The sequence below is a fragment of the Dipodomys spectabilis genome, unplaced genomic scaffold (assembly GCF_019054845.1).
Source record: "Dipodomys spectabilis isolate Male_0828 unplaced genomic scaffold, ASM1905484v1 ptg000137l, whole genome shotgun sequence".
In the NCBI taxonomy this organism is placed as follows: domain Eukaryota; kingdom Metazoa; phylum Chordata; class Mammalia; order Rodentia; family Heteromyidae; genus Dipodomys; species Dipodomys spectabilis.
The window spans coordinates 7973608-7983819 of record NW_024870814.1 but is presented as its reverse complement, the minus strand read 5'-3'; the positions used below and the strand labels follow the sequence as shown (position 1 = coordinate 7983819).

The 10212-nt window shown below is 47.5% G+C and overlaps 1 protein-coding gene across 1 annotated transcript; it reads left to right on the top strand.

The window, feature by feature from the left end:
* The first annotated feature begins 3391 nt into the window (after nucleotides 1–3391).
* Nucleotides 3392–9345, top strand: Foxi3 (forkhead box I3). Its single transcript, XM_042690486.1, has 2 exons — nucleotides 3392–4022; nucleotides 8677–9345. The coding sequence occupies exons 1-2, from the start codon at nucleotides 3392–3394 to the stop codon at nucleotides 9312–9314; spliced, it is 1269 nt and encodes a 422-aa protein (XP_042546420.1). The 3' UTR covers nucleotides 9315–9345.
* The last annotated feature ends 867 nt before the right edge of the window (nucleotides 9346–10212 follow it).

Here is a 10212-nt window from a genome sequence, read left to right as displayed (position 1 = left end):
GACAGCGCTCAGACCCAGAGTTCAGGCCCCACGACCGGACCCCAAAAAAAAAAAAAAAACCAGATTGTGCACTCATTATCAGAGTTTCAAGCTGTTTCTACATCTCCTTTTCAATCCCTCCTCCTCCTCCTCCTCCTCTTCCTCCTCCTCCTCCTCCTCCTCTTCCTCTCCTCCCTCTTCCTCCTTCTTTTTAGTGCCAGTCCTGGGGCTTGAACTCAGGGCCTGGGAACTGAACTCAGGGCCTGGGAATTGTTTCTGAGCTTTTTTTGCTCAAGGCTAGTGCTCAACCACTTAAGACACATATGACATGTTCTCTTCTATGTAAATAAATCAAACTGCTAGCAAATATTAACATGATAATGTTTCTATGATACTTCAGGTTGATAAGCAAAATGTATTCTACATTCCATGACAGTGTTTATCCAAAGGACTATATTCAGGCTGAGGGAGTAGAATGTTTGCCTAGAGTCCATAAGGTGCTGGGTTTCATCCCAGCATTGCAAAACCAAACCAAACTCTAATCCATCATAATTCACTGTGGCTCAGTCATCTCAAAGTAGCCAGAATGTTACAAATGGCACTGGAAAATAAATGTGAGATACTGTCTTTGGGCTTAATGATGTCCCCAAGTATTTTATTTTCTAGTGATGAAAATATGCAACAGCTTCGCTTTGCTTTTCAGTCATAAATGCATCAGTCAATTGCGTTGGCTATATTACTTTGTGAAAAGACCAGGGCAAAAACCGTTATCGAAGGCACTTGCATTCTAAGTACACTTTTCATCATGTTTTAAGTGCATCAAACATTTTTAAAGTATGTTCGATTGTTTTAAAATAGCAATTTAAAATTGTTTAATTTTGACATCAAGTAACCCATGCCATGAACAATACTCAGTTTTTACTTTATATAAGTAAAATGGCATTGAAAATAGAGAACTGTAACCTCCAATTCCCTAGAGAATGTGGGTTGTAATAGAGGTAAAGAGTCGCTAGGTGGCTCTGCCCTTTTTAAATAAAACTAAAGGCAGCCAAAGATGAAAGAAATATGGTTAAAGGAACAAACTATCCCTACTCGATAAAACTTTAAATCAAAATAACAAATCATTATCTGCAACCCTGGACTCTAACTCAAAAAAATTGGAGTTACTGGTTTAAGAATTAGCACCTAAAGAAAAATTGTAAACTTATAAAGTATGTCCAGAAGGTAATTGGCAAAGGGATGAAGAAAGTATAATCTTAATAATGTCAATTACTATGGAGAAGATAGCCTCAAAGTTGTGTTGCTGTTTTGTAATTTATTACCGTCTAGGTGTCCAACTTTTCTTTGGGATTTATTTTTTTTTTTAGCTTAGACTTTTATATTTACAAACAAATATTAAATTTTGACATTATAATACTAAAAGTTACTTTCTGGTTTCCTGGATCAAAGTTGTCCTTACTAACACCCCAGTAGAAATCTCAAAACAAAACCAGAAAACTTTTTAGGCCTTTTGGGAAGGGAGTTGGGAAGCAGTGTTTACCTAAATTAAGAATAGACAAGATTCCTTTTTTTTTTTTGGGTCCAGTTGTGGGGCCTAAACTCTGGGCCTGGGCACTGTCCCTCAGCTCTTCAGCTCAAGGCTAGCACTCTACCACTTGAGCCACAGCGCCACTTCTGGCTTTTTTCTTTTTGCTTATGTGGTGCTGAGGAATCGAACCCAGGGCCTCAGGCATGCAAGGCAAGCGCTCAACCACTGAGCCACCTTCCCAGCCCCAAGAATAGACAAGATTCCTTAAACAAAATATGATCAAGACAAACATGATTCATTTTTTCAGCCTTTTCCAGAAATAGAGTGCATCTCCTTCCTGGGGGAGGGGGGGAGGACCAAATACTTAACATTGGAACAAAGGTCTACATTTTACATACCCATTTTTACTAGCTAAAATTATTTTTAAAGAGGTGAGTTGTTAAAGTACTTAATACCAAGAAAATAAATCCCTCATGGAATTTGTTTCCAAATTATTAAATATTTTAACTGTCAATCTTCAATCAACAAATAGATGCTTTTAAAGAACCTTTTTCTCCCCCCTTCCCCCCCATCGTAATGAGAACTTTAGACTTGCCACTTTTAAAGAACATGTTTATGAACGCTTTCCATTGTGAAAGTGCAGGTTTTCTTATTGCTGTTACCATGCTTTAAATCACAATTGCATGGTTTTACTGGTTTTGTTGGTTGGTTGGTTTTTCCAGGTGGGGAGCCAAATTAAAAGTGGGGGGGGGGAACAACATTTAAAAAGTTGAAAGCAAATTTCCCTCCCTCCCTCCCTCCCCCCTCTCTCTCCCTCTCCCCTCTCTTCTCTCTCTCCCCTCTTCTCTTCTCTTCTCCCCTCCCTCTCTCTCTCTTCCTCCCTCCCTCCCTCCACAAACACACACTGCAGAGCAGTTTAAATAATCTTAAACTTTCAACTTTAAAATGCTAATTCCAAAGCCGTTTACTTAAATGTCTTTGAAAGGGTCCAATTTACAAAAGACAGCAAAACCTCACCAAAAGTCCGAGCAGACCGACCTTCAAACGAACCGGTGCTTTTCAAATATGAACAAACGCAGTTTCGTTAGAAAAATTCGAACGCTGATTTCAGGGGCTGGGATCTCGGAATCCAGGAGAAGGGTCGCACCCAGGGCGTGAAACCCGAACGAGCTGTAAATCCCATGTAGTAGGGTGGAGTAGGAGACTCGGGGAAGAGGAAAGACGAAATCCTAACTCAATCACGAAAGGTTTGACTATAGTTCTTGGCGCAGAAAGATCTTTGGGGTTGGGCACCTCAAACGATCGTGTGGACTTTTTAGAAAAAGGGTTGCAGGGTTTGGATGGTCCTCGTTCTAGTATATGTTATCTTATTGTGTTATGAGAGTAGCAATGCTTGGGCTAGAATAGGGGGCCCTTCTCTCCGTAAACTGGAGGTGCGGGCCTCCCGCGTATGTGTCCGTATGGGGGGTAAGGGGGGAGGGGGGGAAGTGTCCCGGGATGGGATCGGGCCTGAGATGGGTCCCTGGGTCCGGCCCCGCTCAAGGGCTCGGCGTGCTCCGCACGCTCGGCTGCCGCGCGCGGGCAGGTGGGGCGTGGCAAGGGCGTGGAGAGCCCGAGGCCCGCGGGCCGCCGCCCAGCCCCCGCCCAGCCCTGCCCCGTCCCGTCCCGTCTCCGGAGGAGTGCCCAGCGTACGGGTATAAGAAGCCAGATCGCACGAACGACGTATGCACCTGCCCGACTCCAGCCCGGATCCCCGGGTTTCGAGCGCGATCCTGATCGGGGCCCACCGGGTTGGCCCCCAAAGGGATGCTCTCGCTCGAGTGGCGAGACCAGCCCCGCTCACCCCGTGCCGCCGCCGCGCCGCACCCGCCCACGGCCGCCGACATGGCCCTCTACTGCGGCGACAACTTTGGCGTGTACTCGCAGCCCGCCGCCGCCACCACCGGCGCGTCCGCGGTCCCCCGGGCGCCCTACAGACTGACGGACTACTCGGCGCCGCCGACGGCCGCCGCCAACCCCTACCTGTGGCTCAACGGGCCCAGCGTGAGCGCCCCGACCTCCTCCGCCGCTGCTGCCGCCGCCGCCGCCGCTGCCGCCTACTTGGGAGCCCCGCCACCGCCGCCACCCCCCGGGGCCGCGGCCGGACCCTTCTTACAGCCTTCCGCCGCGCCCGGGACCTTCGGCTGCGCGCAGCGGCCCTTCGCGCAGCCCGCGCCCGCCGCGCCCGCCTCGCCCGCGGGGCCCGCAGCTCCTGGTGAGCTGGGCTGGCTGTCCATGGCCAGCCGCGAGGACCTGATGAAGATGGTGCGGCCGCCCTACTCGTACTCGGCGCTCATCGCCATGGCCATCCAGAACGCGCCCGAGCGCAAACTCACGCTCAGCCACATCTACCAGTTCGTAGCCGACAGCTTCCCCTTCTACCAGCGCAGCAAGGCCGGCTGGCAGAACTCCATCCGCCACAACCTGTCGCTCAACGATTGCTTCAAGAAGGTGCCCCGCGACGAGGATGATCCAGGTGCGGGCGGCCGGGGCTGAGCAGGGCGCGCGCGCGCGCGGGCGGGAACGGGGCGCCAGAGCTGCTTGGAGGGTGGGTGGGTGAGAGGGAGGATTGTGGTTCCTTGCAGATCGGATGAGTTTCCCAGGAACAATCAGTCAGGGTGAGGGGAAGAGAACCGAGGAGACGATCAGATCTTTGGAAGGAGGACCCGGTGGCTAGCCAGTTAGGTTAGAGAAAAGGGACGAAGTTAGGACCACCTCGGCTGTGGATGATGTTCATCCAGCCACATGAGGACCAGACCTATGCTTGGGAGATGGCGATAGGAAGGAGTGAGGACAGGGACGAGCGTTCAGGTTTAAGCGGGAGATTGTTATAAAGAAAGTGATTCTCTTTCACAAAACCTGAGAGCAAGTCGGCCCCAGGCAGGCTGCGCCTGGGTGCATTCTCACCTCCAGGTTTGTAGGAATCTGTGGCATCCCGAGTGGAGCCGTGCTGTGCCCACTACCTGGAGAGAGGGGACTCAACGATGGGGTTATGGGCATCATGAAACCCACGAATCTCCCGGCAGAAGGCTGGGAGAACGTTGGCGGATTCTCCAACTTGTGGTTGGTGTGCCCTCATTAGAACTAAAGACCATGAATTCGCCTACGTTCTGACCTAAGCCCACTGACTTTAGGAGCCGGTCGGGCTGTGTTGCTTACCTGGCTGGGGAGGTTCACTATAAAAGAAACCGATTACTGCTGGAGGTTTGCTGAAAGAGCGCTGGACTCGGGGAAAGGGAGGGTGTTGCAGTAGGAAAATGAGAAGGGAAGTGAAACTTTTACTTCACGTTGCATAAATCTAAGGTTTTATGTAAATACTAGATAGCAATACTCGAGCATAGAAGGACTTTATATCCTTGAAGTCCTTTTGCATTTTGTTATTGTTGTCTTGAGTGTGGAACCCCAAGCCTTGTGCGTGTGCACTCAACACTAAGCTGTATCTCCAGCCTCTTGTCTAGCCACTTGGGATCGGAAGTTTTCTGGTTGCCACATTCACAAATTAAAAAGGCAGCCGTCTGCTGGTGGCTCGCACTTGTAATCCTACCTACTCTGGAGGCTGAGGTCTGAGGATCACAGTTCAAAGCCAGCCCAGGCTGGAAAGTCTGTGAGACTCTTATCTGCGATAAACTACCTCTCCCTTCAAAAAACAGAAAACAGAAAAAGTCGGAAGTGTAGCTTTGGCTCAAGTGGTAGAGCGCTAGCCTTCAGCAGGAAAAGCTCTGGGAGAGCACCCAGGTCCTGAGTTGAAGTCCCAGGACAGCTTGCTCTTGAGCTCACACACACGCTCACTCTCTCTCTCTCTCTCTCTCTATCTCACACACACACAAAGATATTGGTGACAATTTCTAAATAAAATATTTATAACAAGTTAAAATTACTATAGGATTTTTCTTGCATTATATTGGTTTTAAGTCTTCTATATATATATATATATATATTTTTTTTTTTTTTTTTTTTTTTTTTTTTTTTGTCGGTCGTGGGGCTTGAACTCTGGGCCTGGGCGCTGTCCCTCAGCTCTTCAACTCAAGGCGAGCGCTCTACCACTTGAGCTACAGCGCCACTTTAAGTCTTCAAAATAGTATTTTTACACCATTTTCTCCTTTCTTCCCTCCCTTTCTTTCTCCTTTCCTTCCTAGTTCTTTTTCCTCTGCTTGTATGAGATATGTGTCCATGCCGAACCCTCCTTCTCCTCAGCCTCCCAGTGTTAAGATTACAGGCATGAGCCATCCCAACTGCCTCTAAACGAGACATATTTCAAGTCTTCTGTGAGTAGGACATGGCATTCTAGAAGACATAACTTCCTGATTTGGGCTCTAAATCACCCAAGACTATATGTAACTTGTCATATGTACTACTTTGAGTTTAAAAAAATTCATCGATACTGGTAGCAAGAAAAAATTGTGTAGGGGGCCACTGGGAAGTGGCTCAGTGGTAGAGTGCTTGCCTTGCATGCATATGAGGCCCTGGGTTCAACCCTCAGCACCACATAAGCAGAAAAAAAATCCGGAAGTGGTGCTGTGGCTCAAGTGGTAGAGCGCTAGCCTTGAGCTGAAGAGCTGAGGGACAGGGCCCAGGCCCAGAGTTCAGGCCCCATGACCATCAAAAACAAAACAAAATGTAGCTCAGGTCTCCCAATATACATACCTAGATAGGTGCAGGTATCATTGCCTAAGTGGTAGTTTATAATTTTTCTCTGCAGTTATCTGCAGAGTGAGTGCATGCTAGTTCGTGGAGGCAGTTATCCAACAATAGTCAGAGGCCAGGCATGAGATGCACCCTTGTACTCCAAGCCCTCAGGAGGCTGAAGCAGGAGGATCACTAGTTCCAAGTCAGTCTAAGATACAGAGTGTTCTTATCTAAAACAAACAAACCCCACAATGTTTAGTTAGGAATGCTGATCAGAACCAGCCCGCTAAAATGCTGCCTGTTCATAGTAATGGTTGCATGGCACCTGCAATATGGTACCGATATTGACTTAGAAACCATCTGAGTTTCCCCATCTGAAAGCTCCATACGCTTTGTTAAAGTAACTTTCAAGCTTAAAAAAATATATAATATATATATACATACATATATATATATATATATATATTGCCAGAAGCTAAAAAAGCTAATAGGTGATAGAATCTTCCAGCTTTTCTACCTCAATTGTAGATAATGAAGGACATTTTCTAAACAGAAGTCAAGCATTACTTGAATGAAATAAGTTTCCAACATTTGCCCAGTGGACAAAAGGTGAATACCATGTGGGTGCTTAAGAGTTTCCTTGTATTGCAAATATATGCAGTTCCATGAGTTGCTAAAATTGCATTTTAATTGTTAATAATTTTTCATCATGTTGGGGTTGTCTTATTCTACTGTGATCCTCCTCCTCTACAGTGGTAGTTGTGAATTTTTAGGGAATAAGAATTGTAATACCGGCTGGTCACTCATGGCTCACACCTATAATCCTAGCTACTAGGGAGGCTGAGATCTGAGGATCAGAGTTCAAAGCCAGCCAGGGCAGCAAAGTCCTTGAGACTCATCTCCAATTAACCACCAGAAAACTGGAAGTGGCGCTGTGGCTTTAGTGGTAGAGCGCTACTTGAGCTGAAGAGCTGAGGGACAGTGCTCAGACCCAGAGTTCAAGCCCAGCGACCAACAACAAAAAAAAAAAAAAGAATTGTAATACTGTGTGTTCCCTCCTTGCTATGTGTCCTGGCAACTATGCCTAGATATCACTTGTGCTTCACAGTCATCCAACCAACTTGTCCCAGTTTTACAAGAGAAATGGTGATGAGGTTTTCAGTAACCTCAGAATTCCATGACTTTGCAAGGTCAGGCAGCCTGGATCTATCAGAGGAGAGGTGATTTAATTAGAAGTGCCTCAGGAATTGAGTTAGGGTTAAGATTAAAGTTGGAGATACTGCCTGGAGGAGTTAGAAGGGTCTAGAGCAACTTTGTTCCAGATTCCTTCTCAAGCAGATAAAAGCAAACCAAGATAAAAAAAAAAAAAGTTAAGCACCTTTCTCTGCATTTCCCAGATTTCAAAGCAAAGTTTAAGCATCCTCCCTTATACTTCCATTCTTCCTTCCTCTTTTTTTTCTCTCTCCCTCCCTCCCTCCCTCCTTCCTTCCTTTCTTGCTTGCTTGCTTGCTTTCTTTCCTTTCTATCTTTCCTTTCTTCTTTCTTTCTCTTTCTTGGAGATTGTCCTGCTCTACTATTCTCATTTTTCCACTTAGGGCGTTAACTTTGCTGAGGTCCTCCTGCCTCCATTGTCCCCAGGGCCTTAGTGTCACTTTCTGGAGTACTTAAAGTACTTAAAGTCAAAGGTCTAAATGTGTGGATGGCTCAGTGATGGAGAGGAAGCACATAAAGCCCTGAATGCAAGTCCTATACCACTTACTCCCCTCGCCCCCCGCAAAAAAAAAAAAAAAAACATAAGCAGACCATATTCACGATGCACATTCCTCCTTCCCCCCCCCCAAAAAAAAACTCCCCCCCCCCCCAAACCAGGCATAAGCAGACCATATTCATGTAGGTTTTTTGGTTTTTTTTTTTTTTTTTGGGGGGGGGATCAGTTGTGGGGCTTGAGCTCTGGGCCTGGGCACTGTCCCTGAGTTCTTCAGCTCAAGGCTAACGCTGCTCTACCACTTACCACTTGAGCCATAGTGCAACTTCTGGTTTTCTGGTGGTTTATTGGGGATAAGAGTCTCACCGACTTTCTTGCCTGGGCTGGCTTTGAACCGCAATCCTCAGATCTCAGCCTCCTGAGTAGCTAGGATTACAGGCATGAGCCAACCCCGCTCATGTAGTTTTTTTTGTTTTTTTTTTTTAATTTCTTGTTGTCCGTCATGGGCCTGAACTCTGGGCCTGGGTGCTGTCTGTCCTTCAGCATTTCAGCTCAAGGCTAGCGCTCTACCACTTGAGCCACTTCCGGCTTTTTCTGCTTATGTGGTGCTGAGGAATCAAACCCAGGGCCTTATGCATGCAAGGCAAGCGCTCTACCACTGAGCCAACCCCCCCCCCCACCTTTTTTTTTTTTTTGGTTCATGTAGTTTTTATACTTGTTAACCTCTCATTGTGCCTAGGTCAAGGCACATGGAAAACATGGACTAAAATGCTTACTTCTCTAACTTGTCCTTTCCCAGGAAAAGGTAATTACTGGACTCTGGATCCCAACTGTGAGAAAATGTTTGACAATGGGAACTTCCGTAGGAAGCGCAAGCGCCGCACAGAGGCCAACAACAGCTCCACAGTGGCTGCCAGGACACCAAAATCGGAAGAAGGGCTGACCTCAGGACTGGGAGCTGGGGTTGGGGGAAAGCCTGAGGGAGACAGTCCCTCCTCTCTGCTGAATCCTTCACAGTCCCCGGAGCCACCTGAAGGCACCAAGAGCACTGCCTCATCCCCAGGAGCCTCTGCGCTCACCTCCACCCCGTGCCTCAGCACCTTCTTTAGTAACCTCAGCACCTTGAGCAGTAATGGTGGCAATGGCAGCAGCAGTGGGAACAGCCAGCGTGTCCCATCCAGCAGCCGCCACCCCGGGATCCAAGGGGCCCCACTGCCCTCCAACAACACATACCCCACTACCAGCCTTCCCGAGGCTAACACAGATACTTTGCAGCTAAGCAATGGCCTCAGCCCTGGCAGTGGCCAGAGATCTTCCTACTATAGCCCTTTCCCTGCCAGCACCAGCGGAGGCCAAAGCAACCCCTTCAGCAGCCCCTTCTACAACTTCAGCATGGTCAACAGCCTCATCTACTCCCGGGAAGGCTCTGAGGTGTAGGCCATGTGTCCAGACTTTGCAGTGCACAGTTGAGAGATCTGGTTTCCAATGCAGATTCTGAGTCAGGAAGACTGGAGCAGCAGGGGACTGCCCATGTAATCCTGTGTCTGTTCACTACACTTGAAGTAATGAAGGTGTTCTAGAGAACTTCCACCCCAGCCAGCTTTGACAGGTTTCTCTGGAAAGAAATTCCTCTGTCTGAGACAGAAAGGAAGCCTGCAAGTTGAGGGCAGAGGTCATGTCTCTTTTGTTATGTCACTGGATACCCAGATATCATGCTTAACATGTCTAACAGGCAGCTAAAAGCCACAAGCCAATGAAATGAAGGTACTAAGTGAGAACTAAACAGCTGACTTCTGAAGCCACAAGGAGTAGTTAGGACTGTCCAGTTGAAGGCTGCTGAAGCAGCTAGTTATCTCTGACAGGTCAGCATTCTGAATTTTCTAGAAAAGCCAGATGATCTGTTTTTTGTTTTTTTGTTTTTTCTTTTTTATTTATAAGAAACCTCCAATTCTTGTCTTCAGCCTCTGGTTATGTTTTCTTAGTACTGAGAAATACTGCAAAGCCTTGAGCTATATCCAACTCACAAGTCACCTTTCCCGGACACCTGGTAGGTACTAATAGCCAAGAACTGTTCTAGACCCTTGTGTTCGCATTTAATCCTCACAGCAACCCTGGGACATAAGTATGACCCTCATTCATTTTCCACAGGAGGGCAATGAGACCCTCTGATGTTAGGTCACACGGAGAGGAAACTGTGGAGCCAGGCAGCCTGGCTGCAGAGCTGTTGCTTATGATCTTTGTGTTCTAGCTCCTAAAAACAAGTTGTGCCAGTGGCTCTCACCTATAACCCTAGCTATCCATGAGCTGAGATCTGAGGATTATGGTTCAAAGCCAA